General features: G+C 58.9%; 1 protein-coding gene across 1 annotated transcript; it reads right to left on the bottom strand.

Moving 5' to 3' along the window:
• Window positions 1–5,504: 5,504 nt before the first annotated feature.
• Window positions 5,505–14,930, bottom strand: TBX2 (T-box transcription factor 2). The gene is made up of 7 exons (XM_023244584.2): window positions 14,179–14,930; window positions 12,798–13,065; window positions 11,680–11,826; window positions 10,398–10,474; window positions 10,134–10,297; window positions 9,037–9,674; window positions 5,505–6,909 (listed from the first exon to the last, which is right to left on the bottom strand). Exons 1-7 carry the CDS (start codon window positions 14,571–14,573, stop codon window positions 6,457–6,459), a joined length of 2,142 nt encoding a protein of 713 aa, XP_023100352.1. The 5' UTR covers window positions 14,574–14,930; the 3' UTR covers window positions 5,505–6,456.
• Window positions 14,931–16,451: the final 1,521 nt, after the last annotated feature.

Here is a 16,451-nt window from a genome sequence, read left to right as displayed (position 1 = left end):
CCAGTGCCTAGAACTAAGGAAATGTATGCCCGGTGTTAAGCACACTGGTGGGTGTTGCATGGCTTCTCCATCAGCTCCTCCCCATAGGACCTGAGGATATCTTATTTTCTTTGGGATGGAAATCAATAATAAGCAAAGCAAACATGAGCCACGCTTGAGCTAAGCACTTGCCAGTGTGACATCTCAGATAACCCATCAACATCCCTGCTATTGTTTTACACAGAAGCCCCCGCTCCCACCAGGGGTCCCCAGCAGGCCCTACTGTGTTGATACGAAGCTGGGAGGCCACTCTTCCCCTTGGTCTCCTGCACTTAGACTCTGAGTCTGGCTGCTGTTTTCATGGACACACCTCTGGGCGGGCGGGCCAGAGGGCATTCTCCCAGCCTCTCTGCCTTTTCCCAGCTGAGGCTGACTCTTAACCATTATCACTTAGCTAATGTTTTCAAGGATCAGACCCAAGGGATTGGGAAAGACCTCTTCCTTTATTTACTGGATAGCCAGGGGGCATTTTCCTTTATTTCTCTGAACCTCAGTATCTTCATCCTTGAAGTGGGGGTTCATAATCAACACTCTGCCAGTGAGGGCTCAGTGAGAGCTCATATGTGCAACTGCTTTGAACAAAGCTTTCCACACAGGTAAGGAATTAGCCCATTGGGTGTCCCAGGTGTGGCGGGGGCATCCTTCAACACAGGCACCTGAATATCCTCCATTTGTGTCCTCTCGTGGCTCTGGGAAGAAGTCACATTCAACAAACTGGTGCTAGGTGGCAAAGCCACCCTCCACCCGTCTGTGCCTCTCCTAAAGTTTGCTCCAAGGTGGAAAGCAAGGCAGGAAATAACCACATCCCACAAGGAGTGGAGAGGCAGCTGGAGCCAGCTGGTTCTTGAGGGTTTCAGGACCTGGAATGCAATTTCCTAATTGTGAATTCATCCTGGCCACCAGCCCCACCCCCACACCAAGAATGTCAGCAACAGTATCCCTCAGGCTTCCGTTCCTTAAACATTAAGTAGAAGTATAACCCCTACCTCTTGTATGAGGAAGTTGAGGCTGGGGATCACTGAGAATTGGACCAATGTCGACTGGCCACTCACAGATCTATTTGATTTTGGCCCAAACCACTTATTCTCAGGAAGAGGATTCTGGGGTCCAGAGAAGAAAGTCACATTGTCCAAGGTCGCACAGCTGAAGCCAGAACTTAACCTTGTACCTATCTCCCATGCCAGCAGTAGATGAATATGTAGATAACTATTGAATTACCAAACGTTTGACTCTATCCTGCATTATAAATCGAAGAGGGAATAACTGGAAGCCTAGTTCAGGGAAGACACCTGGCTGGGATCACAACAAGCTGGTGACTGTGTCGTGGTGGAAATTACCCTAGCTGGTGTGGACTGGGCTGCTTTCTAGCTATGTGCCCTTAGTTAATAATAAAGAAGATAATCTCCCAGAGTGCAGAGCTCATCCAAGGACGTTAAGGGTCAGCTGGAATCAAAGCCTTCCCTGAGTCAAACTGGCAATCTGGACTCACATCTCTCCCCCCCCCCCCCCCCCACCATTCATACCTGACAGAGAGCTTGGGTGGCTTTTAACCCAAGGGAGAGATTCTCAGGCTGACCCCTGTGCTTTCCCCATTTCCCACCACCTTCCACAGGAATAATGCAGACCCAAAGCTTCCCCAGGGCTTCTGGCACACGCGGCCTAAGGCAGGTCAACCAGATGAGCAGCTCTTCTGGGCTCGAGGGAGCATCCTGCACGCCCCGCCCCTGCGCCCCTCCCCGCCGCCCCCCCCTCCCCCCCGCCACGCCACCCGCGCTCGACCTTGAAGACCACAATGGAAAAGGTGAGGAGCTGGAGGAAGGAACTTAGGCTGACCTCTGCGACAGAGGAGCATTGAATCCAGCCAGTCAGCCCCAAGTGGGCCCGCAGGCCAAAGCAGTTTTTCCCTCATGCGGAGGATCCAAGCCCATAGCTCTGCTTCTGAGAGGCGAGGAAGGCCCGAGTCAGGACCCCAAGAAGGTCCCAGCCTAGTCGGGCACACAGAAGGCCGAGGGGAGGTATTTGCAGCCAGGGTCTCAAAGGTCCGGGAGTTGGCACCGCAGGACGGTCCCAAGGGAGGGAAAGAAGCCTCGTTCCTGTCCGTGTGTCTGTAGGCCCACCACAGCCCCATTCGGGCTCCGCTGAGCTTCTTGGTCCCTCAGATGCTCGTACCCGTCTCTAGGCCAGGATTTACGTCAGTTTGTGGTTTTGTCTCCGTGCGCCTCTGCCGATCTCTCTGTTCACCTTTGGCTCTAGCTCGCGGCCGGCTGTCCGGCCGCGGCCTGGCCCCTGGCCTGGAGCGCCATCTCGTGGGCTCTTGGGGAGTTGTCGCGGCTCGTCGACGGGGCAAGCTGCAGGTTTGCTTTGGGCGGGGAGTTTCCAAAGCTACCTAGGGGAGGGGCTGGGAAAAGAGCAGCGGCCGTCGGCTTCGCGAGTGGGTGTGGGGTGGGGCAAGCAGATCTGCGCCTCTGAGAACCCAAAAAAGAGTTCCAAGGGCAAATAAGAATTCCAGAATCTGGCATTGGCATCAACGCATTCACTGAGAAAAGACCAGACTGCACTCCCAAGGGCGCTCTCCGGGGAACCCAGAGAGACGCCCGGAGCTCAGGTTCCTTTCCCTTTGCCTCTTCCCCGGGCGTACATTCCCTCTGTTGTCCGGTCCCTATTACATGGTCGCTCGGCCCCTCGCCGGACTTTGAGATCGAGGATCGCGAAGAGAGGAAAAAGTGGGATTAGATTTGGGGTGCTTTCCAAAGCTGGGAAGAAGGCAAGGCTCAGCGTTTAAACTTCGGTCTCATGCAGACTCTGTCCCTCGAACCATCCAATATCCGGGAAAGGGAGGTAAGGGAGCTCGAGCTGAGGTGTTCACCTGTGTCCTGTAGCGCGAAGCTGAACGTTCCGCTCCAGCTACAAGGAGTGCCCTGTGTGGACGTTCACGGTACGCACGGGAGGCGGACCCCAGTTCAGCGCCTTTGGGGGGGGCGGGGCCAGGTCGTAGATTTCCGCCGCCGTAGCGTGAGTGGGGGTGGGGGGAAAAGAATGGCTTGAGGGGATTCGGTAGACTCTTATTTATCCCAAGAGGAAATGAGTTCTCCTGGGCCTGGAGATCCACACTGCTTGGCCGCTAGGGGTCTCACGGAGACCCCACACCCACATCCCCCGTCTCCAAGTTCCCCAGTGAAGTCACACTCAACCATCCCACACAGCCAAGCACAGTTCACTCTCTAACCCCACAGTTCCAACGCACACGGCCCCGCAGTGACCCCTCAGTCCCCATCAACCCAAACACGCCCTCCACATACAGCCGTGCGCAGGGGATTCTGCCGTCTAGGGCCCCTGGTGCCAGGCCCAGAAGGGTTAAGAAGGCCTTGGAGCACTAGAGCGGTGGGACGAGGAACGCCGGGGCTAATTGGCGACCCAGGGAACAATGAGGGATGCGAGGCCGGGAAGGGGGGTTGACGGGTGGCTTAATTGGGCCAGGAAGCGGCCTGGCCTTTGCCTGGGACAAGGCCTTGCTGCCGGCCGCGCGGTTCCCGCAGCCGAACTCAGGTTCTCAGCTGAGACCCAGCGGAGCGCCTGGAGGGCGACTCCGGGACAGGATTTGCCGGCGGGAGGCGGGGGAATTCAGGACGACTCCCCAAACTGCACTCGGGGCCTGGGGCCTCTCGAGGCCCTTAAGTATCACTCCACCTCATTCGGGGTGCTGCAGCAACCATGCGGCGAGGCTGCGGCCGCAACCAGGCCGCCCTGCCTGGCATTCGCGGCCACCCTCTTGGAGTTCCCCACTCTGCGCGCCGCCCTCACCGCAGCTTTAGGTTGGTACTGCCCCCTGGTGTCAGCAACCCGCTCCTGAGACTGCCGTGCACTTGCAGCCTCTGCCCAACTTTCCTTCTTAGACGTGCGGGGAGAAACCGGAAGAAGTGAACGCGCCCCGCTCTTCGAAAATTTCAGAGATGTTTTGAGCCGAAAGCGACCTCAAATAAGCACACTGTCCACGAGGGATTCTATTTGAGCTGAGAAAGTGGCCTCTCTGGCCCGCCCGGTTCCTGGACTGCCCCATTCGCTGTCCTGCCTGCGGAAGGTCAGAGAGCGTAGAAACAGCCCACACTCTGGGAGCTGGGACAGTTTTTGCGCCCTTTTGCTCGCTCACTGGCCAAGCCCCTTGCCGAATTCAGCTTAGGCTGGGTCCAGCTCCCTCCGTGGAACAGGCGGACACAGTTCTCTTTCCTTGCAAGTGTGTCGGCCCACGGAGGCGTCCTGGGCACTTGGAGGCCCGGATACTGGCAGTTCCACCTCCACCTTCACCCTTCCTTCATCTTACCATTCCTGGTGTTCCTGGTGAGTTGGGGGACCTGTGCTTGCCGCCCCCTAAAGTACCCAAGGTGGGCAGGCAGTGTGTTCGTCCAGGGCGGCACGGACTCCCAAGGCTTAAAGAGCAGAGAACTGGGAAGGAGGTGGGGGCTCGGTGATGGACAGACCTGAGGGTGGGTTAAAGGAGTGACTTCCCATCTCTCACCCCTTCCCACTACTAGGATTTGGGGGTCGGAGACACCTGTTGGCTGTGTGAAGCAGAAAGAAGCTCAAAGGATGGGGGTGGGAGGCCCACTTGCAGGAGGGGGCCACTGGGAAGAACGTGCCACTGGGAAGACACATGGGACTCCCAGAGATACCCCAGCGGAGCCCTTTATTATACCAGAGGAAACTGAGGCAGTAAAGGAAGTAGCCTATTGACCCACACTTCCCACACCCCCAAAAGAGATTTAGATGAGTTACACGGGAGAACTTTCAGGTTAGACTCTGTCACTCTAGTCAACAGCCCAGACAAGGAGAAATGCTTCTTTCTTCTTTTTAAAGAAAGTAATATCTAAGTCAAACGTGGGGCCCAAACTTACCACCCCAAGATCAAGGGTCTTGTGCTTTACCCACTGAGCCAGCCAGACGCCCCAAGAACGGTTTCTTTTTGAGGTCCAGGAGGCAGAGAGATGAAAAGGATTCTAGGGTCCGCGGTAGTGGGTGCACCACGGCCAAACTCCTCCTCAGAAGGGAGAGAGGGAGTAGGGTGCACCCATCTTACCAGCTCTGCCTACCCAGAGGCGCTAAAACGGGATTCGTTTCTACTCTGGAGCCCCAGAAAGGGAGTCAGGAGTCCCGGTGCAGAGTGGCTGGGGCGACGGCCGGAGGCAAGTGGCCAGCAGAGGGAGCCCGGCCCCTGGCTTGGGAGGCGGCCCGCGCCGGGAGCGCGGGGGACTCGAAGCGGCTCGGCGCCTCCCGGCCCAGCCGGTGGCCCGCGCCGGCGCCGCTCGGCCTCGCAGCTCCGCCCGCTGCCCCAGCCAGCCTGCTGCCGCCCCCGGGGTGCAGCTGCCGCCGAGCTGGGGGCGCCCGACGTTTTGTCCCCGCCTCCAGTCCCTCCTAACGCGCTTGCTGCGCCCCTACCCCACGCGGCCCACAGAGCGCACAGCGCCGTTCACTTCGCATTGCAGCGTTTTATTGTTTTCTCGAGTTTTTGTCTTTTCGTCTCGCTCGGTAGCGAAAAGTGAAAACCTGAGGTGGAGCCCGCGGGCCGGGCGAGCAAAGCCCGGGCGGAGGGGCCGAGGGGCTGGCGGGGTGGGAGCCCCTCCAGGGATGGGGCTTCTCCCGCAGCCGAGGACCCCCCAGCCCTGTACAATATAGATGCTTATGTAAAATGAAAAGAAATTTTAAATGCTATGAATTAATCTCTAAATATTATGTACACAGCAATGTACACCTTTGAATAAATTAATACCAATTTGTATATTCTGGGAACCTTAAAGCTTATTTACACAAATTACCATTTATTTTATAAATATCTTTTTTTTTCTCCCCCTGGGGACTCAAGGCAGAAGTGCCACTCCCTCCCCTGACCGAGGGGTGGGAGGAGCGCCTGTCTTTCCGGGGAAGAAGTGGGAGGACTAAAAGAACAGGTCCCTCCCAGCTCAAGTCTACACTGATTTCAGTCTTCACTGAGCCCGCATCCCTTACTGCAGATTCTCAAGCGGTCCAGGCCCAAGGCTAGGGGCTCTGGGGTTCCCTCCGAAGTTCCCATCCCTGACTCCTGCACCTTCTGTCTCCCGATGAGACCACTGGGCGGGGCAATGAGGCCTCCCCACAGCGCTGGAGGACCTGGAGGGACACCTGGCCAATGCCACTTTGACATCGGAGCAGATCTGGACAGTGACCAGTGGCTCCTAAGCGACTGTGTTCCCGGCAGCCGGGTTCTTCTTGGGGCCTAGGGAATTGTCCCAGGCTCCGGCTGGCTGGCCAGGGCTCTATTCTGGCTGCAGCAGCCCGCTTATGCTCCTTTATTTAAATAAATACCCATTCTGTGCTGTACACGTCCCAAGCAGCAGGGGCAGGCAGCCGGGGAGGTCTGCGTGGCAGCGGAGCAGCTGGGCGGTCCCCTCACTTGGGCGACTCCCTGCCGGGGGAGAGGGCTCGCTGGCTCTCCAGCCCACTCACCAGTCTCTGGATGCTCTGCAGTTCACTGGCCGCCTCTTTGGCTGAGCCGCTGGGTGACAGGGCACCGCGGGATGGGACCCCAACCTTGCGGAGAGCCAGCTCCGGTAGCGGGCTGGGCTCCCGGCTGTTGCTGCCCGCAGCCTTGGAGCCCTCCGCTGCCAGCCCTGTGGTGAGAAGACTAGCGCTAGGCGGGATAGTGACCGGGATCTGGTAGGGGCTGAACCGCAGGCGGGGCCGGGCATTGCCCAGAAAGTGGCTCCGGGATAGGGAGCCCGCAGCGGCAGCAGCTGCAGCCGCAGCACTGGTGGCTGGCAAAGCAGAGGCCGCTGCCGCAGCGGCCGCCATGTAGGTGTAGGGGTAGGGGAAGAGGCCTCCGAAAGTGGGCATTGGGATTCCCTGAAAGAAAAGAACAAGACAAGGGTTAGGCATCCTGCCTGAGGTGTTCTAAGGGTGAGCTGGGTGCTGGGGGTGGTGCTACCACCAGGAATCCTTGACCTACTGTTTTAGGAATATAATACCAGAGCTCACATAACTGTAACCCCAAGCAGCACAGGTAGAGGAGAGCCAGTATGCCTATGGCCAAACCCAGTTAGACAGGAGCTCACTTCAGGTTATGATGCAAAGGTCTGGTGCCGTCAAGCTCTGTGCCAGGCATTACAGTACGAGTGAGGGAAAGACATGCCAGGTGGCTGAACTAGCATGAGCAAAAGCCTAGAGGGAGGAAACTGGGCAGGCATAGAGCCAGGTGGCAAGTAGGCAGCTTTGGCTGTCTTGGGAGGTTCTGCTCATTTAAAAGAGTGTCCTCCCCAACCCTTCTATCTGCAGGTGCCCCAAAGGACTGAGAAAGCCTGGGCAGGAGAGGTGAGGAACTCCATACATTCTCCTTCTACCTGCCTGCCTGCTCGGGGATCTCCTGCCTGGGTCAGAAGGGCATAGATGCCAATCCGTTTATAAACTGGCCTGGATATTCTACAAAGAGCTCCTGGCAGCACCTCAGTGGCAGCTGAGGAAGGAATGCAAAGTCTGCCCGTGGAGAGCACAGTAGCCAGGAAACCCTGACAAACATCTGCTGAGTCTATGAGGCCCGACTTTTGGATTATCTGACCTTTGAGATAATGGCTCACTCTCCAGAGTAAGAGGGTATGGGGAGGAGGGCAGGGAGCTGGCTGTGCTGGGCTTCCAGGGAGCCTCAGGCCTGGCTCAGGCAGGGAGAAGGAAAGAAGTAGCCCAGTCCGGAATGAGAAAATATCCTTCCTGAGAAGGTCAAGTCCTACTGGGCATTTAGTCCTGGTATCTCAAGGGGAGAGGAAGGAGGGAGGCTTCAAATCTCCCCAAATTTGGCTCTACCTGATGGCCAAGGGCGGGCTACTCAGGCATAGGAACTTAACCAGTAGTAGTATACCAAGTGATACCTCCTGAGTGCTGGGTACTCTCAACCTGGCCTTGCACCTGTTGACCAGGCTGTATCTAGAAGCCCTGACTTCCCGACAACCTTTATGATGCCCATGCTGGGGAGGAGGCATTCACATACATATGGAATCAAGGATGCAGATTAAACCTCCAGGACCTGAGCTACATTTTCCAGAAGCTTCCTTGCCATCTCAGAGCCACAGATATGTGATGTTAGTGTTTCAAATGCTCACTCCACATATCCCTGACACTGAGCTCTATTTAAAACCCATTTCAGGATCCCTTCCCCCATTTTAAAAATATTTGCTTCTGAACCAAAGGAGCCTTCTCAGACCTGAACTCCTATTTTCCTTCCCTTAAGATAAGATCTCAAAGGTTCAATTTGCCAGAAACCTCAGAGGGAAGAAAATGAATGTAGAGATTCCAAATCTTTCCACAGGGAATATTCCACCCAAGCAACCAAAGAGGCCGCTCTCCCCATTGGGTCTCCTTATTTTGCTCCTAGCCAGTTTCATAAAGTCTCCCCTGGGAGCTCAGAATTTCAGCCTGGGCTTGGGGAACTGAGCCCTTCTTTCCTGAGATGTGTGGTTGGGAGACCTAAGGTGGGGGAAGGAACAGGAGGACTTCTGGAGGGCCTGAAAGGGGCCAGAGGCATCTGAGAGGTGGGTCATTTTGGCAGTCAATTGTCCAGAAAATATTGCAAATCTTCCTACTCCCTTTTCCCAGGCATCTTAGTCCTTCAGGGACTGACAGTGAGCCAAGGGTTTTTGTTTCCAAGAGAAGTGTCCTGAGGCCAGGAAAGTGGACTTCACAAAGCCAGAGGCAGACTCAGTCTGTCAGAGGAAGAGTCTACTGGGTGCCACTCTATGCTGGAGTTATAGGGAAGGAAACAGGCCCAAAGAGGGTCAGGCACTTGTCCACAGTCACACACAGTCAGAACAGCACCCTGGCGAGACCCTAGACCTACACTCTCAGTCTCCCCGAACCTAGGTGTGGTGGAGTGTCAGGTCTCCCCAGGACAGAGTCGTTGTCCGCTAGAAACTCAGAGCACCTATGGCACCCCCAGGCCCTATGCCCACCTTGCTCTTTCTCCCTTCAGATCACAGGTCTTACCTGAGATGCCAGCATGTGCTGGGAGAGGTGGAACGGGAAGGGCGCAGCGGTGCTTGCGGCGCTGGCCGCGGGACCCAGCCCGCCTGCGTCCAGCCCGGTGGCGGTCCCTGGGCCGCCAGCCCCCCCACTGCTGCTGCTGCCCGCCACCGATGCCAGCAGGTGACCCATGCCCATGGCAGAGAAGGCTCCAGGGCCCATGGCAAACTGTCCCGGGTGCAAGAAGAGCGGCTGGCCGGCCCCCAGCGGCCCGAAGAACTGCTGCCCGTGCAGATGGCCGGAGAAAGCCAGGCCCGGCAGGTGTCCGGCGCCCAGAGGAGACGCGCTGTCCGTCTGCACCACCAGCGGCGCCAGGCCGGGCTCCTTGCCCTCGCCTGCCTCCTTGCGCCCCTCGTCCTTTCGCCTTGCTTCCGTGCGCTCCTTCTCTAGGCTCCGCAGGCCAAATGGACCGTCCCCGCCGCTCTCCGCCGGCTCCTTGCCCCTCTCGGGGCTGCGCCGCTCCCGGGAGCGCTCAGGTTCGGTCAAGCGAGGGGGGCTGGCGCTGTCCAGGGCCGGGCTGCGGCCGAGAGCCGGCCCTGCGCGCTCCTCGCTCAGCCTTTCCGGCTCTGGGTCGCTGTCCGCGGCGCACGACTTGTCTTCGGCTGCAGGGAGAAAGGACGCGGGAGGTCACAGGGGTCCCGGAAGAGGCAGACGCGAGGCCTCCCCTCCTCCACCGGTGTCTGGACCGGGTCGGAGAGACTGGGAGAGGCCTGCTCCCGAGGAAGCCACGTTCGAGGAACTTCCAGATCCTCGTCGGGCAAAGGGGCAGCTGCAGGTCACCTAACCTAAGGCTCCGTATTTACAGCGGGAGAAATTGAGCCATGTAAAGGAAACTCACTGCTAGAGTCACACAGTGCCAAGGACCTAGCTGGGCAGCCAGATCTTCTGGATACCCGGACCGCCCTCACTGGAAAGGCCTCGGTCGTTTGCCCCATCCCAGACACACTGCTGACGCTTCCCGCAGGTTTTGTGGTTACCCGGAAGCTGAGCAAAGATCCAGCCTGGGGTCGGAAGGAGAACCTCCCCTTCCTCTACCCCAGGTCCGACCACCCAACTCTCACCTCTGGTCCGATGCAGGCGCAGGGGACTAGGCGCTGACCCCGGGGAGGGTGGCGGTTCCCGCGCGGGGGCAGGGTCGCAAGAAGAGGCGTCGGACTCGGCGCCGTCGCGTTCCGGTTTGCAGTGCTCCTCGTACAGCCGCAGAGACGGCAGCGTCAGCTGCTTCCTGGGGATGAGCGGAGGGAGCCGGTCAGAGACGAGCTCACACCCCCCAGCGTTCTGCTGGCTCAGTCTCCCACCGCGCAGCCGTCCAGCTCACCCCTCACCTTTTCTCCCGCCGGCCATTCCCGGTGTCCCGGAAGCCCTTGGCAAACGGGTTGTTGTCGATCTTCAGTTGAGTGATCTGCAGGGACCGAGGGGGCGGCGCCAGGTCAGGACGAGTCTCCTCCAGCCTGGGCTGAGGCACCCCGAGGTCGGAGGCTGCCGCCCCAGAGGAGAACCCCGCGAGAGTCCACTTGATACCCGCCCGCCTAGGATACGACTCTCCGAGCTGGAAGACGAGTTGAGACCAGCGGGCGGGCCTCGCGGGAAGCCACAGGGTCTCTCCTCTTCCACTTTATTCGAAGCATATTCCCTTATCTTGCACACACAAGCCCAAAGGTGTGTGCAAAGAGTCGAAATCTGCCCAAGCATGCACACAGACGCACTCGGTCACTCAAGTTTAACAAACCGGGCATCGGAGCAGGCGCGCACGGAGACAGCAAAACACACGCGAGTCCACACCACAGAGACAAATCACACTCACGGGCCCGCGCACACGCAAGTACACACAGACAAAATAAGCAAGTGCCCAGAGAACAGAACGAATTCACACTCCTCCACACGTATCTGAGTCTCCCGAAATGTTGCCCACATACCCGCATACACGCCATTTCACAAAGACAAAAAGAACGACCGGCAGGACACTTGGACACTCTCCCGAGAGTGGTATATGGGCACAGGCCCAGAGGGAGTGAGCTCTGCACCTCTAGAAAAGGGGGATAGAAAGGCAGCAAGCAGAAAAATTCTCTAAGCACCTCCCAAGGGGTTCACAGCCTGGACCGACCCAGAGTGGGGATACTTTGGGAAGCTGTGTCACCTGTCCCGCCCTCTGGCTCCCCCGAGAGAGTGAAAACTGGGCCCCAGGTTCCTATTGCTGGTTTCCAGACAGTCAGGAGAGCCAGGGCAGGGTGCCTCAGGCTCCCTCTCTTCATTTAAATTCCCATTCCAATGCCAAGAAATAAACGAATAAAATGTAAAAATGTCAGCACGGGCTGGGAGTCTTGGCTAATTGCTAAGTAAATATCCCCACCCCTTGGAGTGCCCAGCTGTTAGCGCCCCGAGGGGAAGCCTGTGTATACGTGTCACGGACTTGGTGGTGGTGGGGGGGAGCCTGGAGGATTTCAGTGGGTGCTGCGGTTACAGATGAGACTTGCTGCTCTGGAGTGAGCTGTGAGATCGAGAGATGGGTGCTGGGGTCTACGGGCAGATATGAGTGAAGGGGTGGAGTCTGCAGGTGTAAGGGGGCATCGGTGCAGGGGCTGGGCCCATCGCCCCCCCCAAGCGCACCTTATCGTTCTGGTAGGCAGTGACCGCGATGAAGTCGGTCTCAGGGAACACGTAGGTGCGGAAGGTGCTGTAGGGCAGCTTCAGGATGTCGTTGGCTCTCACAATGTGGAAGCGCGGTTGGTACTTGTGCATGGAGTTCAGAATGGTCTGTGGGGAGGGTGCGGGTCAGCCGATAGCCCCCAGCTTTTGGCCGGAGCATTTCTACTCTCTGGGGACCCGACCTCTTTCCAATGCGCTCTCTCTCTTCGTCTGCCTTCTACACCCCCTCCTTCGCTATTTTCTGTCTTCTCTGCCTTTTTTCTTTCCTGTATTTCTTTTTATTTTTCTCTCAGCTTTCTTTATCACAGTTTCTCTCTCTTTCTCTCTCTACTTAAAAAAATTACCCCAGTTGAAAATAGAAATAAAACAAAACAAAACCCCCATAAAACTCCACTCTTAACCTCTCTTCCTGGGCTCATTGCTAAGCCCCTAGTAACTCTACAGAGAGAAGCTTTGGATCTTTGGGGGCTCAACGAGCACCCTACTTCTGAATGGACAATCCCTTTTGCCCCATCAACCGCCCCTTCCCATTCGCTGGAGCCCTGCCTCAGGCAGAAATGGAGAGAACCCCCCAAACTCCCTCCTCCTGGTAGGGCGTTTGCCTATGGGAGGAGGGAATGGAGACTTAGGATGTTAAAGGGGCTGGTTTAACTTTTAAATCTCCTAGTCTGGGGAGGGGGTGGGAAGGGAAATGGGGACACAGGTCATGGGGAAGGGTGAGGACAAGCTGAGGTTGGGGGCAGGACTTCCAAGCTCAGCACTTAAACACCAGAGGCCACACAACTGAGTCGCACCTGCCTCCGGCTGGGCTCTAGGAAGAGCTTTGGAAGGCTTGACCCCAGCCAAGATTGTGAGCAGCCTGGGGCTTTCCACCCCACAACCCAGGCTTGCAAAGGGGAGCCCTCTGGGCCCAGACTCAGCCAGCATAGGCCACAGGGCGGTGACCCAAGCAGGGGCACTTTGAGAGTTCGGCCAGCGCTCCTCTCTGGGGAATCCCGCTGCCTGCTCTCCCGCCCCCACCCCCTGCAGCGTAGGACACTCAGGCTCCGACCCCCATCCCCGCACCGCCCAGCACTCACGAAGCCATGCTTGTCGGAGATGTTGTTGGTCAGTTTCAGCTTGTGGAAAGCCACAGGCTTGGCCATCCACTGCTCTCCCGTGGCCGGGCTGTCTGGGTGGATGTACATGCGTTTGGGCATCTCTGGGTCGGCCTTGCCCGCCACCATCCAGCGCGAGTTATGGAATTTATACCGGCAATCATCAGCGGCCACAATGTCCATCAGCAGGATATATTTCGCCTTTTTGTCCAGGCCGCTGACTCGCACCTTGAAGGGAGGAAACATCCGCCTGCGAGGAAGGGAAAGGGCAAGACTCCATGGGACCCGGTTTTATGTCGGAGGACCTCACTCCCCAAGCACACACCACTGCCAGGAGCTTCCCCATCTGTGTTTCCCGGTTGTCTGGGCTCTGCCCCCATATTACTGCCTGAGAGACCCCACCTGTGGTTATTATTCCTGGGGGATCCCATTTCCGCTTGTCAAACTCTCTCTTATTATATGGGTTCCCATCGGCTTTATCCTCAGATCTGGTGACTCTCTTTCTCCCTCATCTGAGATGAAAGCGGATGTCCAGGAAAGAATTCCAGGCCCCCTAGAAATACACCTGCTTCTTTTGAATCTTCCCAAAATTCATTCAGGAGATATGCCCACTGAGACTGAAACTCCCAAAAATAAAACCAGAAGATGTTTGCTTGGATAACTGGGTTGCAGCCCAACAAGAACCTTAAGTTTCGGGGGAAGAGGGTGAACCTGAGGCCTGGATTCCCGGCGGCTGAGTCAAAGGGTGGAGGGGCTGGGGGCTGTGATTTTCTTCAGGCGTTAAGGCCTGGAGTGGTGTGTGAGTAGGGAGCTTTTTGCTCCTTGGGCCAGGACAAGGCTCCCAGCCTGGGTCAGGCTTCGACAGGGCCTCTTGGGGCTTACTGCCGGAAAGGGACGGCCGGCTGGAATCGGCTGGCCAGCCAGGCCTAGCGTGGTACAGGTTTCATTATGGGCTTCAGGGTCAGAGGACAGTCCGGGAGATGCTACATCTCCCTGGAGCTCCGAGTCCGACCGGGAGGCAGGAGAACGAGGCGGCGAGGCTGAGTTACCGCGGAGATGTCTGAGACCCGCCCGGGCCGAGCCGCAGGACCTCCTCAGCTTTGGGACTCAGAATGGTTAGGACTGTTCTTTAACAGCATGTTTTCGTTTTACTTTATTCGGGAGATTTTCATGTTTTAGTTTTTAAAATTTCTCTCGGTGCCAAATGAGAAAAGTCAACTTGGTTGCCCGTGGGAGCTAAGCGTGGCGCCGGGGCCAGAGCCCGGAGCCTCGAGCGGCAGGCTCGGCGCTGGTCTGTGCTGTCGGGTCCCCCAGCCCGCCCGCCCGCCCGCCTGCTTGCCCGCCGGCCAGCCGGCCGCCCTACCTCCCAGACTTGGTGATGACCATCTCGGTGCCCAGCTTGTGGAACTGGTCCCACAGCTCCTTGGCCTCCAGCGTCACCTTGGGGTCGTCCTCCACTTCGTCCTCGGGCTCCAGGCTCTTAAGCGAGCGCAGATGCGCGGCGGGCGGGTGCGGGCCGAGTGCCGAGACGTGCAGCCCCGCCTCGGCCGCCGCCGCCGCCGCGGCCGCCGCGGCCGCCGCCCCCGCCAGGCCCGGGTCGGGCAGCGGCTTGGCCAGCGCGCCGGGCGGCAGTGCGAGCGCCGGGAAGAAGGAGGGCTGCGCCGCCGCCAGGAAGGCGGACATGGGGAAGTCGGCCGGCCGTGGCGCGTGGAACGGGTGGTAAGCCATGGCGCTGGCCGCCAGCGCCGGCTCTCTCATCGGGACATCCGGCCCAGGCGCCCAGGGGCCGGGGCCGGGGGCGCGCGGCTCGGACCCCCGGCCCGGGCGGCGGCGCGCGCGGAGGAAGGGCGACCCGGGTGGCAAGCGCAGCGGCGGCTCCTCCCGGCTCTCCGTCCGAGGCACGGCGAGGGGCGCGGGGCTCTGGGCGCGGGGGTGGCGGGGGCTCTGCGCTGGGCTGGGCTGGCCCGCTCCGGCGCCGGGGACCACGCGCGACTGGTTAGATCTTGTCGTGATCTCTGGAAAACTGTGACTATCTCACATGTCCTGCCCTGCTCGGATCCCCTGCGCTAACGAGCCAGGCCCCCCTTGATTGCTGATTTTACGCTTTTTGGACCAATTGTGGGTCTCCGGGGGCGGGGTTTTGACAGCTCTAGCCAAGCTCCGGCCGGGAGGGGGGGCCGGGGAGAAGGTGTCGGAAGCCTCAGCAGTAAGAAAACATGTCAACAGAATAAAATATTAACCAATGACGGGCAAGCGGGCCCCGAGACCCCTCCCCCTGCCCCGGCCCCCACCCCACCGCCCGCGCCCGCTGCTGCCTGCGCCCGGACGGGAGAGTGCGGCGGGCCGACCCGACCCGCCGAAAGGGCCTGAGGCGGGGGGCGACCGGGTCCCAAGGCCCTGGGGAAGGACCCCCCAGCCGCACGCCGGCTCCAAGTGCAAAGCATTGACATGGCCCCGTGAGGAGAGGGGGCGCCCTCCTTCTCCCTCGCCCGGCGGCTCAGCCGCTCTGGCCCGCGCCCCAGCTTGGCCTCCGACCCCGCTCTCGGCGGAGGCGCCGCCCGGGGCCCCTGCACTCCGGAGGGAACTGGAAAGAGAGGCCGGTGGGCGGGCGAGTCGGGAGGCGAGGGCGGCCGAGGTCCTGGAGAGGAACCCAGGTGGCGGGAGCCGGTGAGTGGAGCGGTGGTAGAGCCCTTCGGTGGGGCCGGCATGGGAGGGAGTGGGATGCGGCCTTGTACTCGGGAAACGCGGGGACCCCCCAGTCCGCGCCTCCCCCTCACAGGAAGACTCAGGAGGAACTTGGAATTCTGGGCAAGCCCTGAACTCAGCCCAGTATCCTGCCTCCTGCATCCAGCCCTGAGACATCCGACGGCCGGGAGAGCCGGGTCCTCGGGGCTAGGAAGGTGAGCGCATCGTTCGCCGAGCTGGACGGCTGGTCCCGGTCCCCAGCTTCTTGACCCGCGCAACGAATTTTCGCCGTATCCGGTACCGGAGACACAAGTCTCCCTCATCCTAAACAGCGGCATCCTTTCTCCGCTCTCGGCCACATTCCTAGAGTTTGTTTCCGGCTCTCCGAAGAGCTAGTCTCCCAAGTTCAGTAGTGCAGAGAAACGAGTACGGGGGTAGGAATGTTTGCACTCACCTGTGGTTGAATCCATCCCCACCCCGACTATCGGCAGTCTTCGTTCTTCACCAGCCCCAGTATCCCCCCCCACCACATGGGTGTGTGTGTGTGTGTGTGTGTGTGTGTGTGTGTGTGTTGTGCGCTCTGTATGGTGGTGCCCACTGTGCGCGGCGCGAGCGGCAACTTAAGGAGTGTGCCCAGAGAGTGAAGCCGTCACACACCTGCCGTGAATCGGGCTGGGGCGCTGACACTCAGACTGATTCCTGGTGGTCGCGTTCGAAGGATAAGAAGGACCACGTACTGCACATAGCTGACACTCCTGCCCGCACAACCAATACAAGTGAGGGTGAGTTCAGCCGGCGCGGGCCCTGTGCCCGCGTGGTAGGTGTGTACAGCCCACATCCAACAGTGATCCAGGCAACACTGGCCGTCCACTACGCACACCAAGTCGCAGGGCACCTTGTCGCTGCACACGTGGACCTGGCATGTAAAGCCTGCTAAGTCGAAGGAGTGCG

Source organism: Felis catus, chromosome E1 (assembly GCF_018350175.1).
Source record: "Felis catus isolate Fca126 chromosome E1, F.catus_Fca126_mat1.0, whole genome shotgun sequence".
NCBI lineage: Eukaryota > Metazoa > Chordata > Mammalia > Carnivora > Felidae > Felis > Felis catus.
This window is presented reverse-complemented; position numbering and strand designations above follow the sequence as displayed.

What these genes read in the sequence shown, in the direction of transcription:
- TBX2 (XM_023244584.2), bottom strand. Translation starts at nt 14,573, where the DNA reads ATGAGAGAGCCGGCGCTGGCGGCCAGCGCCATGGCTTACCACCCGTTC. An exon ending in GTCATCACCAAGTCTGGGAG is followed by an intron (nt 13,066 to 14,178) that starts GTAGGGCGGCCG and finishes CCTTCCTCGCAG; the next exon opens with GCGGATGTTTCCTCCCTTCA. An exon ending in CTGCCTACCAGAACGATAAG is followed by an intron (nt 10,475 to 11,679) that starts GTGCGCTTGGGG and finishes CGGTCCCTGCAG; the next exon opens with ATCACTCAACTGAAGATCGA.